This window comes from Caretta caretta, chromosome 2 (assembly GCF_965140235.1).
Source record: "Caretta caretta isolate rCarCar2 chromosome 2, rCarCar1.hap1, whole genome shotgun sequence".
In the NCBI taxonomy this organism is placed as follows: domain Eukaryota; kingdom Metazoa; phylum Chordata; order Testudines; family Cheloniidae; genus Caretta; species Caretta caretta.
In genome coordinates, this window is record NC_134207.1 from 268,786,867 (window position 1) to 268,804,090 (window position 17,224).

Sequence of the window (17,224 nt, forward strand, 5' to 3'; positions counted from 1 at the left end):
AGCCTGGACTCTGTAGGGAACAAAGGAACCCTCATCAAAGTCAGAAGTGGGGGGCCTATCTGTGTTTCAGAGATTGGCCAAGATTTTGAAACAGGTAGGTGCCTAAAGTTAAGCACCAGAGTATCTGAGCACCCAGTTTTTAATGTGGTGAGGATAAATACACCTCTGTGAAGCAGAGAAGTGCTATTATCTCTGTTATACAGGTGGGGAACTGAGGCACAGAGAGACTAAAGCTCAGATCCTCAAAAGTATTTGGGTCCTAAGTTCCACTGAAATCAATGGTCACCATGAAATCAATGGAAGTTAGGAGTCTAAATACCTTTGAGGATCTGGGCCTAAGGAACTTGCCCAAGGTCACACAGGGAGTCTGTTGCAGAGCTGGGAATTGAACCCAGTTCTCCCAAGTCCCAGACTAGTGTTTTAAAATGAGTGGCCTGATTTTCAAGTTGGGAGAGGCAGCTATTCCCACTGACGTCTATGGGAGCTGTTGGAAGTGCTGCATTTTTCAAGCATTTAAAAGAGACTTTGATCCGCTGGAACTCATCCTGGGAATGAGTGGAGAACTGAAAATGGATCTTGTTCTAACTTAGTGGAAAGAAAAGGAGGACTTGTGGCACCTTAGAGACTAACCAATTGGTTAGTCTCTAAGGTGCCACAAGTCCTCCTTTTCTTTTTGCAAATACAGACTAACACGGCTGCTACTCTGAAACCTAACTTAGTGGAGATTCACTAAGGATGAACTTGGTCTGTGGCCTTGGCCAAAAAATGCATCCACTTTCTGGTTCAGATATGAATTTCAGATTTAAAGGTTGGGTTGAGGTTTCTTAAAGTTCCTGTTTGTGTATCAATTTAAAGATGAAATGATTGATTTCCCCCTTACCCTGCACCTTGTGGTGTTTACACGTGAGCAGAGTGGATCCCATTCTGACCTGGCTGCAGTTGACATACAATTTGAACCCACTATGCAGATCTGTAAGTGACAACACAAGGTGCAATGCAATGGAGAATCAGGCCTGAAAAATGTAATAAGCTCTAAATATTATCATCGTTATTATTTAAACAAGTGTTTTACTGCATCAAACATTCGTTGAAATCTAGATCGCTTTTGACTACGCTTCCTATATATTTCCAACTCTATGGGCAGCAATTCCTCGTTATTGGCGGTCTTGGTTTTTATCACAGCTGTTTCTCTCACTTTACTCAGTGATTTTATGCGTTCCTGGTACCCAGGCTTTGCTTCCTGTTCTTCTGACATGATCATCCGGTCAATGTAGTCCGGAGTGGACAGCGGGTTTGGCTTTAAGGCAATTTCTTGCAGGCGTTGGAGGCTGAGAGATGATCTCTCAATAAGCTCTAGCACTATATCTTCTACTTCTGTGTAGTCCAGAAAAAGCTGCTCAAATATCTTTTCAGTCGTCATCACCTCACCCGATGCCTTCTCGTACTTTTCCTTCAGTTGTGTATAGGTCTGTTTCTCTTTTACTACCTTATAATCCCACCTGTACTTTTGATTGAAGTGAACATTCCACTGACATTTACCTGGGCAAACAGTGCAGTGTCCAGACCTGTCCATCGCAGAACACCTATTCTTCTGTTTGTCATCAGCAAGACCACAGGGATAGTGGCACGTGTAATGACAAGTCTGACAGTTTGTTAAATAATCTTTAACAACCTCTAGTTTCACTGGCACTGTTTTTCCTACCTCATACTCAAAGTCTTTTTTGGCCTCCATATCCCCCTGATGCTGTTCCAGAGCTCGCTCAGTCTGTCTTAGCTCTTCGAGCTTTGTCAGGCCAGCTTTGATTTGCGGCTGCAGCCCTTGCACGGCCGTCTCCAGCTCCTTCCGCTCTCTGAGAACTTCCTTTGTCAATGTTAAACTTTTTGTTTCTAAATTACCTAGAGACTCAAAAAATGTCTTCGTGCTCATGGCTCCCATGTGCCAGAACATTGCATCGACATTACACCTGCCCTCATCAGCTCCAGTATTGCTCGCAAACAGAGCAGAGTTATTGAATTTGAAATAAATGGGCATGCCCTCAGCATTTTGGGAACATGGCACATCAGACTCCTTAATGGCCTCCAGAACAGGGGGCGTCTGTCCGTCCGCGAAGGTGATCAGGATTTGTATATTGTCTTTTATATCCTTCCCAAAAATGGAGAGCACGGAGTCAAACACGTACCTCTGGGCACGTGTCAAACGAGCTAGTGAGGCTTGAAGTACGACGCAGACGGCGTCTATGTGATCAATGGCCCCGGGGGTGGAGAAAAACTCTCGGATCTGCCTTGTTATCTCTTTGTCTTGATCTATCCCTCTGGTGTCGCCAAATCCCGGGGTGTCTATTATAGTCAGGGAGTAGGGGACCCGTAAGTCCTCTTTGCAATTGATCTCGTAGGCTGTCACTTCAGATGTCTGGCTCTGGGCTTGGCTTCTGTTTGTAATTTCATGAATTAGTTTGAACCTGAATTCCTCTTCCCATTGCACACCCAGGACATAGTTGATCATTCCATTGATGAGTGTAGTTTTTCCTGACCCAGTTGCTCCCAGAACCATAATGACTTTGTTAGTGATCTGTAGGTTTTCTTTTCCCAGCCTGTTCTTTATGTAAGATGCATTAGGACCTAATGGTGTCGTCTCTAATGGAAGGGTATAAATTGACAGGGGCCCTTCTGTTATCAGAGACCCTCGTTTCACAAAATTGTGTGTTATTGTCTGTGATTTTGTTGGTGATGTTGGAGGTTGCGTGTCTCTTGTCACAGGACTTTCCTTAAGGGAATGATGTGGCTGCTTCTTTGATACCTTCCCCTTTGGTGTTGAAATCAGCATCTCCTCACTTGGGTCGCTCACAGCCCCATCTGCACACACAGCCGACACTCGAAATCTGTAGGGCGTCTGAGGCCTCAATCCATCAATGGTACAGAACTCTGTTCTCTCTCCAGTCCTTCGTTCCAGCCATTTGACTTTCTCCTTATGATTTGTACGGCCAGCCTGCTCTTTATATTCCACCTTATACTCCTTTATAACAACTCCATCTCCAGTAATATTTGGACACTCCCAGGTGAGGGTGATGGCAGATGATTCTAAAGTATCTGTTACTGGCTTTCCAGGGGGGTTGGTAGGGGGAAGAGTCTTCACAGGATCACTCATGTCACTGCTCTCGCTGAGCCCTGGTTTGCTCACTGCAGCGTATCGGAACTGGTACTCGGTGTTTGGACGGAGCCCCGTTACTGTGAACGTCTCTTCTTTATCATTTGTATCCACAGCCATCCAGTTCTCCTGCCCTACCATTCTGTGCTCCACCCGATAGCCGGTTATCTCCTTTCTCCCAAAGGCTGCTGGTTTAAATGTGAGCTGCACATGGTCATGTCTGACTCCATCTGTCAGGAGAGAAAGAGGCTTCGATGGAAGTTCATAGTTAGTGCTGACCAGGTCTCCATTTTCATAGAGGTAAATTGAAGCTCCAGGATTGTCCTCATCTGGGACTGAGGCCACAATGAATCGAGTTTTCCCATGAGATTTATTGACCCGGGCAAAGTCTGAAATGGATTTTGCAGATTTTCGGGCTTTTTGGTTTCTCTCTTTGTCCTCAAACCACAGTTTGGATTTCTCGCAGACAGAACTGGCTGATGCAGGATCTTGGGTATTCTTCATAAACTGGGTCTGAAGGCAGAGTTTTAAATCTGATAAATATGGCTCCTCTTCGTGTAATGAAGTGAACATAAAGGCGACGACAAAGTCATTCATGGGGGCAAGTACTATTTCATCCAGTTTATTCCGGGAGGACACCACTTCCACATCCTCTAGGACAGAAAGATAGGAATTGATGAAAGTCATTTCTCGTTCCTTTTTATCCAGAAATTCATTGAGTTGCTGGGTGTTGAATGGTGATTGGTTTTTGTAGGTTAAAATGTCCACCAGGGCCCCTTCCTCTTTTCCTCCTCCACGGATGGAGGGTAAGATTCCTGCTAGCTGTTTCTGGAAAGTCTGTCTGTGTTGCTTACACAGATCTTTGAATTGCTGGATTTTCCTCTTGATTTCGGGGAAGGTTGAGGCAATTGGATTCTTCCCCCCGTCATTACATCGCATCTCTAATTCTGTCAGTTGCTCCAGGGCGGTTTGAACATCAAAGATCAGTTCTGTGCTGATCTCACGCACCAGCTGAGCAGCTTTGGAATCCAGCTTGGTCAGCGGGTACAGCCAGACTCTCACTGGCACGGCCTTCTCCCCCTGGGCACCCAGCAGCTTGGGGAGGGTGGAGTATGTTTTCATGGCATCTTGGTAAGTAGATGGATTGTTCTCAAGAGCAAAGTCACCATAAAACTTACAACTAAGTTTTTCAGCTTGTTTTTTTTCTGTGTCATCCATTTTGAGAGCTCCTTCCCCTTCGATGGAAACCTGGGGTATCTTTTTTATGATAACCTGGAGTTTTCCCTGTATCTCTTGTATGTTCTCAGATGAAGAAATGTCCTGATCAAAGACAAAGAAAGCCTGTGCCCCGTACAGCACAGCCGTGACCACGTGGGTGGCCGTGGCTTGGTCAAACACGTCAGGGTAGGAGATATTATGGTACCCTAAATGGCTCATAGTCAGCTGCTTAAACTGTGTTGTAGTTGAGTACTGGAGAGAAACACGGGCTTGTTGTTTTGATGTCTTGGTATCACTTAAATATTCTGCAGATCCACCCACTTCCACCAGGCCAAGCAGGAAACTGGCCTTCAGCGATGCTGTGACACTGAGGGCAGAGGCCTTGTCTTCCGTGGTGTCAGATGCAACAATCTGAAATTCAGTCTTGGATTGTGGTTTTGCGTCTACATCATTTTGAAGTGTCTCCAGGTCCCATAAAGTGATGCCTAGAATAGTACAGACAGACACATGGTCAATGGCAGAGAGAGTAAGAAACCTTTCTGTTCTGTAACTGCCAGACATTTTCTCACATTAAAATAAGAGCGGAATGGCCCCGAACAAAGTGTCTGATCTGGTAACATGCTTCACTCACTGTGTCTGTGTGAGAATAAACATAGATTAGCATTCATTCATTGATAAGTCTAACATAAACGCCCACACCCTGACTATGCAAAGTTATGATTCAAATGACATTTTTATGTTAGCCTGCTGCACCTAGGGCAGTTTCAGCAGCTGATAATGAGATTGTTACGTGTACATGCACTTATAAGAATGGCCATACTGGGTCAGATCAAAGGTCCATCGAGCCCAGTGTCCTGTCTTCTGACAGTGGCCAGTGCCAGGTGCCCCAGAGGGAATGAGCAGAACAAGGAATCATCAAGTGATCCTTTCCCTGTTGCTTATTCCCAGCTTCTGGAAAACGGAGGCGAGGGACACCATCCCTGCCCATCCTGGCTAACAGCCATTAAGGGATCTATCCTCCATGAATTTATCTAGTTCTTTTTTGAACCCTGTTATAGTCTTGGGCTTCACAACATCCTCTGGCAAAGAGTTCCACAGATTGACTGTAGATTTCAAAAGTTTATGGTAAACTAAATTGTGTTTGTAATTGAGCTTAGTTTTGGTTATGTTGTAGCTAGACATGCCCATGCTCTCACTTCTTTTGTCTGCCTATTGCTGTAACATGCAGTAAGATTTCTGCAGACAGCTAGTTCTGTGTGGCATGCGATGCACTTGGCATTAGCTTTGTTTATCACCAATCCCTTTCTCCCTTCCTGATGAACTCACAGAGAAATACACACACATGCTAGAACTCTCACCCCTTTGTGGTGTGTCTTAGACAGCAGAGAACCTGCACGAGGAACCAACAGTTACATTCTGGTAGCTCTGTCTACCAAACTTTGTTATTTTATAAAATGAGGTATCAAAAAATACACGGTCCGGAAGAGTCTGATACACAAATAACAGGACCCTGTGCCTAAAGGAGAAAGGGCTCCTTTGGAGCTGGGGACTGCAAGATGCATCCCCATCTGGGTCACCATGTTCACATTCAGTCACAGCACAAGTCGTAACTGACTTCAGTGAGGCTTAAGGTCACATGCATGTGTAAGGACCTTCCTGAGCTGGGGCCTTAAAGGAGGTTTAGGCTCCGGACTGGGCACTTATTCTTGGATCAATATCATCATCCTCATGGATCCCAAAGTATCTAACAGATTGTACTAGCTCAGGGGTTCTCAAACTTCATTGCACCACAACCCCCTTAAGACAATAAAAATTACTACATGCCCCCAGGAAGGGGGGACCAAAGCCTGAGCCCCGCTGCCCTGGGTGGAGGGGCCAAAGCCAAAGCCCTAGGCACACTGCACCGGATAGGGGGGCCAAAGTCCAGGCAGGGGCTTGTAACTTGAGCCCCGCGCCCAGGGCTTCCTCCCTGGGCCCCAGCAAGTCTAAGCCAGCCCTGGCGACCCCACTTTGGGGTCCCAGCCCACAGTTTGAGAACCGCTGGACTAGCTCCCTCTCCAGTACAATATCTCTAAACTTAAATTTAAAACCCTTTTACATTAAGAACGTGAAGGTTGCAAAGCCAAGCAGCCGAACGTCAGGAAAGCAAATAACTCAGATTAAAAATCTGTTTTGTGGTAGGTTTTCAAAGTGTGACCCCAGGCTTTAGTTACTGGACACTCCTCAAACTCTGCACTGACTACAGAACTGTTTGTTTCCTCCTGGGTGCCCATCACCATAATATCCAAGTGCTTCAAAAACATTCCCACACTTCTCTTCGCAGCCCCCCTGGGAGGCAGAGAGGTGTTAATATCCCTATTTTACAGGTGAGGAACTGAGGCACAGAGAGTAAGGACAAAACATCCACTCATTCGGGTGTCTGACTTGAGAAGCCCAGGGCCTGAGTTTTCTTCAGCGCTTTTAGTGGTTTTATAGAACTTCATATGTACAAAGCACAGCTCCCACTGACTTCTGCAAATCGAACCAGCCACAGAGGGGAAGGAGAGACATGTCTGCCAGCGGGATTTGCAGCTATTTGCTGTCAGCAAAGACATGTAGGGCCGGATTTTTGAAGGTCTTTAGATGGCTAAACCAGTGGCATAGCTAGGACAGGAAAATGGGGTGGGCCCCAGCTTTGGGTGGGTGGGCAATGACGGGGGGTGGCAGGATGGATGGGGACCCTGGGGAGGGGGGGCAGGAAGGGGAGGGGGCGTAGGAGGGATCTGATGCCCTGGGGGGGGCAGGAGGGATGAGGGGCCCGCTTCCCCCCACCTTCAGCAGGCTCTTGGGGCACACAGGCTGTGGGTCATGCCCATGGGGAAGAGGGGACCCTGCCAGGGCTTGAGTGCCACCCACCTCTCTCAACCCTGGCTCAGTGTCCATCAGCCCGCAGACGCGGCCCCCTTTTGCCAGTGCCGCATGCTGCTGCCTCGGTCTCCGGCCCCAGCGCTGGGCCCATGAGGTATTCCCGCTTTCCCAGGAAGGTGGCTTGGCTGGTAAGGAACTCAGTCATGCAGGGACATGTAACTTGCCCAGGTGACTCCAAAACTCCATTTTGTAGCTGGACTTTGCATAGGAGAGAGGAGGGGGTCTCCACCCACAAGAGAGAGTCTATTTAAACCCTGGGGAGACCCCTCCATTTTGTCTTCAGCTGGCTAAAGAGAGAGCCTCTCCACCCCAAAAGAAACCTGAAAGAAACTGGAACAAAGGACAGTAACTACAGAGGGTGTGAGTGATTGCTGGACCCAGACTAGAAGTGGAAGATTGGACAAATGACCAGGGAAGAGTATAAAAATATTGCTTGGGCATGCAGGAGGGAAATCAGGAAGGCCAAATCACACCTGGAGGTGCAGCTAGCAAGAGATGTTAAGAGTAACAAGAAGGGTTTCTTCAGGTATGTTAGCAACAAGAAGAAAGTCAAGGAAAGTGTGGGCCCCTTACTGAATGAGGGAGGCAATCTAGTGACAGAGGATGTGGAAAAAGCTAATGTACTCAATGCTTTTTTTGCCTCTGTCTTCACGAACAAGGTCAGCTCCCAGACTGCTGCACTGGGCAGCACAGCATGGGGAGCAGGTGACCAGCCCTCTGTGGAGAAAGAGGTGGTTCGGGACTATTTAGAAAAGCTGGACGAGCACAAGTCCATGGGGCCGGATGCGCTGCATCCGAGAGTGCTAAAGGAGTTGGCGGATGTGATTGCAGAGCCATTGGCCATTATCTTTGAAAACTCATGGCGATCGGGGGAGGTCCCAGATGACTGGAAAAAGGCTAATATGGTGCCCATCTTTAAAAAAGGAAAGAAGGAGGATCCTGGGAACGACAGGCCAGTCAGCCTCATATCAGACCCTGGAAAAATCATGGAGCAGGTCCTCAAGGAATCAATTCTGAAGCACTTAGAGGAGAGGAAAGTGATCAGGAACAGTCAGCATGGATTCACCAAGGGAAAGTCATGCCTGACTAATCTAATTGCCTTCTATGATGAGATAACTGGCTCTGTGGATGAGGGGAAAGCAGTGGACGTGTTGTTCCTTGACATTAGCAAAGCTTTTGACACAGTCTCCCACAGTATTCTTGCCAGCAAGTTAAAGAAGTATGGGCTGGATGAATGGACAATAAGGTGGATAGAAAGCTGGCTACATTGTCAGGCTCAATGGGTAGTCATCAATGGCTCCATGTCTAGTTGGCAGCCGGTATCAAGTGGAGTGCCCCAAGGGTCGGTCCTCGGGCTGGTTTTGTTCAATATCTTCATTAATGATCTGGAGGATGGTGTGGATTGCACCCTCAGCAAGTTTGCAGATGACGCTAAACTGGGAGGAGAGGTAGATATGCTGGAGGGTAGGGATAGGATACAGAGGGACCTAGACAAATTGGAGGATTGGGCCAAAAGAAATCTGATGAGGTTCAACAAGGACAAGTGCAGAATTCTGCACTTAGGATGGAAGAATCCCATGCACCGCTACAGACTAGGGACTGAATGGCTCAGCAGCAGTTCTGCAGAAAAGGACCTAGGGGTTTCAGTGGATGAGAAGCGGGATATGAGTCAACAGTGTGCCCTTGTTGCCAAGAAGGCCAATGGCATTTTGGGCTGTATAAGTAGGGGCATAGCGAGCAGATCGAGGGACGTGATCGTTCCCCTCTATTCGACATTGGTGAGGCCTCATCTGGAGTAGTGTGTCTAGTTTTGGGCCCCACACTATAAGAAGGATGTGGAAAAATTGGAAAATGTCCAGCGGAGGGCAACAAAAATGATTAGGGGACTGGAACACATGACTTATGAGGAGAGGCTGAGGGAACTGAGATTGTTTAGTCTGCGGAAGAGAAGAGTGAGGGGGGATTTGATAGCTGCTTTCAACTACCTGAAAGAGGATGGATCTAGACTGTTCTCAGTGGTAGCAGATGACAGAACAAGGAGTAATGGTCTCAAGTTGCAGTGGGGGAGGTTTAGGTTGGATATTAGGAAAAACTTTTTCACTAAGACGGTGGTGAAGCACTGGAATGGGTTACCGAGGGAGGTGGTGGAATCTCCTTCCTTAGAAGTTTTTAAGGTCAGGGTTGACAAAGCCCTGGCTGGGATGATTCAGTTGGGGTTGGTCCTGCTTTGAGCAGGGGGATGGACTAGATGACCTCCTGAGGTTCCTTCCAACCCTGATATTCTATGATTCTATGACACTAGTCTATAAAAGAGAGCTTACTGGAACTGGTGAGGTTTTTATCTCTATTCAGTTTGATTAGACATAGACTTGCATGTCTTATTTTATTTTTTGCTTGGTAATTCACTTTGTTCTGTCTGTTACTACTTGTAACCACTTAAATCACTTTCTGTATTTAATAAAATACTTTTTACTTATTAATTAACCTAGAGTAGGTATTAATACCTGCAGGGATGGGGGCAAACAGCTGCGCATCTCTCTCTATCAGTGTTATAGAGGGCGAACAATCTATGAGTTTACCCTGGATAAGCTTTATACAGGGTAAAACAGGGTTTGGATCCCATTGGGAGTTGGGCTTCTGAGCATCAAGGACAGGAACACTTCTGTAAGCTGCTTTCAGTTAAGCCTACAGCTGTTAGGGGACGTGGTTCAGACCTGGGTCTGGGTTTGCAGCAGGCTAGCGGGTCTGGCTCAAACCAGGCAGGGCACTGAAGTCCTAAGCTGACTGGGCAGGGAAGCAGGAGCAGAAGTGGTCTTGCACATCAGTTGGCAGTTCCCAAGGGGGTTTCTGTGATCTGGGATTTTCAGAAGCCTGGTGCATCCTTTTAAAAATCTGACCCCTGGAGCCTGTGTTCAGTGATCAAACATAAAGAGGGAGAGAGCCAAGAGCGTGCAACATTCAGGCTCTCTTCAGTCCTCCACATTGACTGTGCTTTCCCCACAAGCGCGTCCTGAAGGTCGGGTTCTCTAAGCTCCTGTACACAGCACTTCATGGGACCGTAGCCAGAAACGACACAATGAGCAGAAATTAATTCCTGGTAAAGAGGAAACCTCCTTTTGCATGGACCTTACATCGCTGCTCTGTTAGTGCAAATACCTTGCAAGTACAGCAACAGGCGGGTTATGGATTTCAGCAGGGACATGCTGTGTGCGCACGAAGAGAAGAGTTTGCTCTCTTGCCCTGCTGGTTCTCTACACTGGCTGAAACTCAGTAGTTAGGGAACGGTCCTAAGTGTCAAGTTCAACTCTTGGGTCCACGTGGAGTGGGAGCCGCCCAGGGACTGGGACTGCAGTTCCACGTGGGAGCGGGGATGCTGGATGTTTGTTCAGCCGCACTAGTGACTCCTCTCATGCCAAAGGGAGCGCTGCAAAAGGCTCGGCCTGAGAGGAACTGGGGAGGAGGCCGGCACGTGGCCATGCATAGGGCAGAGCCAGCGCCCCTGCTGGAGGTCCCGTAGGGTGCACCGTGGGGTGGGAGAGCTCCTCAGGGGACGGGGGCACTGGAGAAGAGTCAGGGAGAAAGTGGCTGCCTGGCATCCGAGTCAAACACCACCAAGATATTTGTGATCTCCCAAAATTAGCCTCCTTGTGCACAGAGCAGCTGTTGGGTGGCTGGAACTGGGGTGGCCTCAAGATAGATGGGGGGTGACCAGTTAAGAGTCCGTCCCAAGACAGGTTATAATTGGGTGCAAAAAAGAATTAGATCAGTTCCAGGAGGACAGGTCCATCAGTGGCTACTAGGAAAGATGGTAAGGGATCCAACCCCATGCTCTGGGTGTCCCTAAACCTCTGACTGCCAGAAGCTGGGACTGGATGACAAGGGATGGATCGCTTGATAATTGCTCAGTTCTGTTCATTCCCTCTGGGGCACCTGGCATCGGCCATTGTCAGCAGACACGATACTGGGCTAGGTGGACCTTTGGTCAGATCCAGTGCCGCCATTCTTATGTTCTTGGGTTACTAACTGCCAGGGAGGGGACGTTTAGAGTCTCTTGGTTGGTGAGTGGAGATATTAAGGCGCAGCCACACGATAAAAGATCAGGAGAAAATAAACCCTCCCAAGTGGGCAGCGGGTAGTTTAATTTAATCAGGCTCACGAGATGTTTTAGTTCTACATGACCTAGAACGAATGGCAGGTCACCAGCCCAACGCAGGTACCTCCTGCCCCATCCAGTTACTTCAGACCCGGACCCTGGGGAATGTGCGGGGCCATTTCCATAATACCCATAACCAGACCACTCACAGTGCACTTGGCTCATTCTCAGGTATGAAGGGGTTCGGACGGTGACCCTTTCCTCCTCTCACTCCTGAGTTCAGGGGTTACAGCTGGGGGGAATTACCTGGGATGAGGGCGTCACTGCGGCAGTCGTACAGCATCCCCAGCTGGAAAGGGCGGCCCAGAGCTGACATCTCAATGGTGTCAGCTGACCTGGCCATGATTTAACGTCCAAACACTTTCCTCTGTATCTCACCTGCAAGAAATAACTTGCGTTACACTGAAATCCTCCAGGGCGCAGAGTCAAACGCTTCTCCTTGGCTGCGGACTTCACACCTCTCCGACCAGGAGAGTTTGGTTCATCACACTGGAAGTGTGAGTTTGTGAGCATGGTTCTGTGTCATTTCCTGACACACACTCAGGTGCATTGTACTGAGGGCCCAGAAACTGATTCCCAACAGTAACTAGTCCGTGCAGAAGCCTGGCAAAAGGGCTAGTTTCGCTCTTCTGTGTGTCATTTTGATGCTACTGACATGACTGGGGGATGTCAGTGATCTCACTGTCTAGTGTAAACACAGAGCCCTGGGCAACAGTGAAGGGAAATTGTTGGTGAACTCAGCCAGGGCAGGATTGCTGGAAGAAGTGGATTTAAAGGAGAAAGTTGAAGGGGGAGAGAAGGAGATGGTTGGACAGGATAAGGCAGACTGGGGTAGGAGACCACGGCCTGATTTTCCAGTGGTGTCATCACTGATACCCCTACAAAGTGAGTATGAAACGCTTCCGCTCTGGTCTGGTAGCATTTTAAACCCACAGGTGTCAAAAATGACACAGGCACCAGGCAGGGGAGAGTCAGGATCTAAGCCGTTAGGAACGAAGGAAGCGGTAAGAAGAGGGGACTGGGAGGCAGTGTGAGGAGAGATGTAGGCAGGGAAGAGAACAAGCAGGGCCTGGAGGGTGAGGACAAGGGACCTGATTCACTGCAGCTCTGCACGCTGTGGAGACACCAGAGCGAAGTGAGCTGAGAGTGGGTGTGAAATGCTGCCGGTCAGAATGGTTGTGTTTCACACCCACCTTGCACTGGTGTAAGTGACTATACCGGGTGCAGGGCAACACTGAATTGGACCCTGAGTGTTTCAATCACTAATGACGATTTGTCATAATCTTAATACATTGAATTCTGTGCCTGTGCATTTCACACAATGAATCCTGTAGTCCTGCCCTCACTACAGAGAATGGTCACCGTATCCAGTAGGTGAGTAGCATGGGGGAAGCTGGGATGGTTTTGTTAGTTGGCCAGGAAACAGAATTTCCAGCCCAGGAAAAAATTTGACTTTTTGAAAAATGTTCTGTCCTGACTCAGGACCAAAAGCCAAAAACTGGAAATTTGTAGTGGGACTAGAAGTCTGATACATTTTGTTTTGGAAATATCTAAATGTTCCAGCTGCCCGGGCTGCTGTTTCAGTGTCCCTAAAACACAATGTATTCCCCAGTATCGGAGGGGTAGCCATGTTAGTCTGTATCCACAAAAACAACGGGGAGTCTGGTGGCACCTTAAAGACTAATAGATTTATTATGCCCAAATAAATCTGTTCGTTTTTAAGATGGCACCAGACTCCTCGTGGTTTTAATGTATTCCCTAGACACACACAGCAACCCAGTAGGTGGAGGGAGACCCTTTGACTAAACTCACATGTTCCTGTGGCAGGTGCTGATCTGTCGAGTCCGTCAGAAAAGTTTTGACCAGTTGTAGTTGTGACTTTGCACTCCATATGCTTTATGAAAATATGCTTATGAATATGACATAACTGGAATATTCTTTACGCTAAATACCCTGTGTATGGTATCATTAGAAAGCTTAGAATCTACTGCATGTGTTCATCCTATTTGTATGCATGTCTCATTTTTATATCTGAAGTTAGAAATATAAGATATGAACTTGTATTACTGATGTATTTGACAGATTTCAGAGTAGCAGCCGTGTTAGTCTGTATTCGCAAAAAGAAAAGGACTTGTGGCACCTTAGAGACTAACCAATTTATTTGAGCATAAGCTTTCGTGAGCTACAGCTCACTTCATCAGATGCATAAAGTGGAAAATACAGTAAGGAGATTTATATACACACAGACCATGAAAAAATGGGGTCACTTTTAGATCAGAAATCGAGTGACCAAAGAGATTGAAGTGTTCTCATTCATAAACCAGTCGGAGAACACTTCAATCTCTCTGGTCACTCGATTTCTGATCTAAAAGTGGCAATTCTTCAACAAAAAAACTTTGAAAACAGACTCCAACGAGAGACTGCTGAATTGGAATTAATTTGCAAATTGGATACAATTAACTTAGGCTTGAATAGAGACTGGGAGTGGTTGAGTCATTACACAAAGTAAAACTATTTCCCCTTGTTTATTCCTCCCCTTCCCTCCCACTGTTCTTCAGAAGTTCTTGTTAACTCCTGGAAATGTGCTGGAAATGGCCCACCTTGATTATCACTTCAAAAGGTTTTCTCTCCCCCCACCCCACTCTCCTGCTGGTAATAGCTCATCTTAAGTGATCACTCTCCTTGCAATAAGAAAAGGAGTACTTGTGGCACCTTAGAAACTAACAAATAAATTGGTTAGTCTCTAAGGTGCCACAAGTACTCCTTTTCTTTTTGCGAATACAGACTAACACGGCTGCTACTCTGAAACCTCTCCTTGCAATGTGTATGATAAACAACCATTTTTGCATGGTCTGTGTGTATATAAAATCTCCCCACTGTATTTTCCACTTTATGCATCCGATGAGGTGAGCTGTAGCTCACGAAAGCTTATGCTCAAATAAATTGGTTAGTCTCTAAGGTGCCACAAGTCCTCCTTTTCTTATTACTGATGTAGTCATACCAGGTGAGGACTGTCAATAGGGCATTAGGAACTTGATGGCTCCCATTGACCAGGACAATTGGCTGCAAATGGCCTTGTTTACCTGAAAACCTTCCTGTGTATTCCTGATAGAGAGATATGCACAACTGTTTGCCTCCCCAGGTAACAATGACTACACTGCTTTACTGAGTTCTGCCAAACACAGTCATCTCTGCTATTACAGTAGCCAGGAGTCGAAGTAGCCAGGATGGGTGGATAACCCTGATCACATGATGCAAATGTCACTCTGCCCTTATGTCTTTTCTCAGTAAGTTGTCAGGTTCCCTTGCCTGGGTGACTGCCTGAGAGGATTTATGCTGGAGATTAGGGCTTTAATCAGAGGTGCATTGTTTTCAGTAACTTATTATGGGGCAGGCGATTGCGAATGCTCCCCACCTCCCCAACTTATGAAGATCATTTTTAGTTGGTGGTTCAGAAGGGGAAGCTTTTTACGGCCAGACCTCGCAGGCAGCCTCATCTGGTTTAGGCGAGCATCGTCACAGAGGATCGTTGCGTCACTTTGTGGTCAAGTTGCTCCACCGGATGATGCAAGCACCGCCACTGGTAAACCAAAGCGTTTCCCTTCAAAAGGCTGAAAAAACTCCCATAGATCCCATTAAACCACTGATCGCGAAGGCTGGACGCATTCAGCACCGTCGACTAAATGTGAGCAAAGTTGTCCGATGTGTACGCCGCCCTTACTTCTGCACCGCTGCTGGCGGCCAGGGCGGGATTAACGCAGGGGCTGCAGCCCAGGACCCGGGCTAAGGGGCCCACGGCGGAAAGACCTCCAGGTGGCCCAAAGTGCGGATCTTTTTGTGAGGCCCCCTTATCCCAGGCCCTGGGCTGCAGCCACTAAAGACCCTGGGTTTCAGACCTGCCTGGCGCGGGTGGGGGAGAGGTGGCCCCGCAGGCTGCTGTTCCTCCCCACCTGGGCTGGAGCCGCGTTGCCGTGAGTGCCGGGAAGCTAGTCCGTCCCCGCGCTGCCCTTGCCTGCAGGCTCCACCCCCACAGCTCCCATTGGCCGGGGCCCCCACACACTCTAATGGCCCCGGGCCCCCAGAAGAGCTAATCCAGCCCTGCTGGCGGCAGCGCTGCCTTCCGAGCTGGGGTCCGGCCGCGATGGCTGCTCCCCGGCGGCTCGGCTCTGAAGGCAGCGCCGTTGCCAGCAGCAGCGCAGAGGTAAGGGTGGCAATGGCGATACCGTGCCCCCTTCACTTTCCCGTAACATTGACCTTTGCGCAGGGAGGGGTGGCTACGGGAGGGCTAAGGCAAATTTGAGGGTGGCTATAGCCCCCGCACCCCCCCACCACCCCTGCCACTGCACCAGAAAAGGAGCACCTTTCCCCCACCTCACTTTTCCCTTCTTCTATGTCCTCTTTGCTCCTTAAGGCGTGACACATCTCTTGGGGGGACGGGGTGGGGACCACACTTTAAAAGCAGGGCTGTCTGATTATCATCCAGGCCTCTTATAGACATTCCTGCAGACACTCGTACTGGGATCCCCGTGGAGCCCCCAAAGGGTTTTGCTGCTTTCCTTTGCTGATCTTACGTGGTTCAGTCACTCCCAGCACCGAAGTGCCCGGTCAGTGATATCCAATGGCAGTTTCAGCTCTGTCCTGCCGGGGGGCACCTGAGCAGCGCTTAAGTCTGAGGCTCTCAGTTGAGGCTTCTGCTCTCATGTTAGTCAGTGTCTTTCGCGGCTTCGAATAGAAGCTGGAGTGCACACTCTGGACTGGCAGCAGGCGCTATGCAGCGCTTTTGCTGTTCCCAAGGGATAAGCAGCTGGTTACTCACACAGCTGAAGCTGCAGCCTTTATGGGAAGCCAGAAGCAGCTAGAACAGCCTTGTCTCTTCCGTTTATTTCTCTGAGTAGGACTCCCTTTAATAAGCCTTTTTGTCTGTTTTGCTCTGAGGGTTGCTGTTTGGGGTCTGCTATTAAGCACTATACGCTCAGTTCATTTTATAATTCAAACACTTCCCCAGGATTCAGCAGCAGTAACACTCTAACCCCACACTCTTTTCCTAGGATATGTCTCTATTTTATTTTATTTACGCATCCCAACTACAGTTACAGTAAAGGACTAATTTCACTCTCTGAATCAGCCATTCGGAAACAAACCAAAGAAAATACCCATTACTGTGACAGTCTGTATTCCTATGTTGACCCCTTTCACAAGACTATGATAAATATTGTACTAAGTGTGCCTTGTTAAGTAACATTTACAAACGTATAATCTGCTGAACATTATTGTCCTGGTAAAGTATCTGTGGCATCATTGTATGTAAAGTTATAAAATTCTACTGTACGAGACTGTGACAAAGTGGGAATTATCTTAATCTTTTGTATGAATGCTCTGCGTGTGCCGCAGTTTCACTGATGTGTTGCACAAGTATCTAGGTGGTGGGACAAGGGTGTGTGATCCTTGCAGAGATCCCTAGAGAGCAGGTGTGACTGCCGGCTGGCTGCCTGGGCTCAGACAATGGCCAGACACTCTGTTTCTAGGCAGCTAATGGCTGGGGCCCATCCTCTGCAAGAGCCAGCTGGAGGAGTTGGAGAAAAAAGAGAGGTGGAGGTCAGCTGACCAGTTTGCCCGGGAAAGAGACAAAGGATGGAGAAGGGGCAACAGGATATGACTGAGGGTGGGCTGCTGAAAGACAGTCAGTCTCCTGGGTCTTAGGGTGGAGAGTGCTGGATCCCCCCCCAAAAGACGGACTTTGCTGAATGTTCCTAATTTCTGTGCTAACAGGCTCTGTTCTACGCTGGGTCCCGACGACTAAT

General features: G+C 48.1%; 1 protein-coding gene across 1 annotated transcript; it reads right to left on the reverse strand.

Moving 5' to 3' along the window:
- Window positions 1-1,051: 1,051 nt before the first annotated feature.
- Window positions 1,052-11,766, reverse strand: LOC125633071 (stonustoxin subunit alpha-like). The gene is made up of 3 exons (XM_048842179.2): window positions 11,670-11,766; window positions 3,134-4,848; window positions 1,052-1,837 (listed from the first exon to the last, which is right to left on the reverse strand). The coding sequence occupies exons 1-3, from the start codon at window positions 11,764-11,766 to the stop codon at window positions 1,052-1,054; spliced, it is 2,598 nt and encodes an 865-aa protein (XP_048698136.2).
- Between the last annotated feature and the right edge of the window lie 5,458 nt (window positions 11,767-17,224).

What these genes read in the sequence shown, in the direction of transcription:
- LOC125633071 (XM_048842179.2), bottom strand. Translation starts at nt 11,766, where the DNA reads ATGGCCAGGTCAGCTGACACCATTGAGATGTCAGCTCTGGGCCGCCCT. An exon ending in CAGTGACGCCCTCATCCCAG is followed by an intron (nt 4,849 to 11,669) that starts GTAATTCCCCCC and finishes GTACTATTCTAG; the next exon opens with GCATCACTTTATGGGACCTG. An exon ending in GCAGTGACATGAGTGATCCT is followed by an intron (nt 1,838 to 3,133) that starts GTGAAGACTCTT and finishes GAGCGGAAGGAG; the next exon opens with CTGGAGACGGCCGTGCAAGG.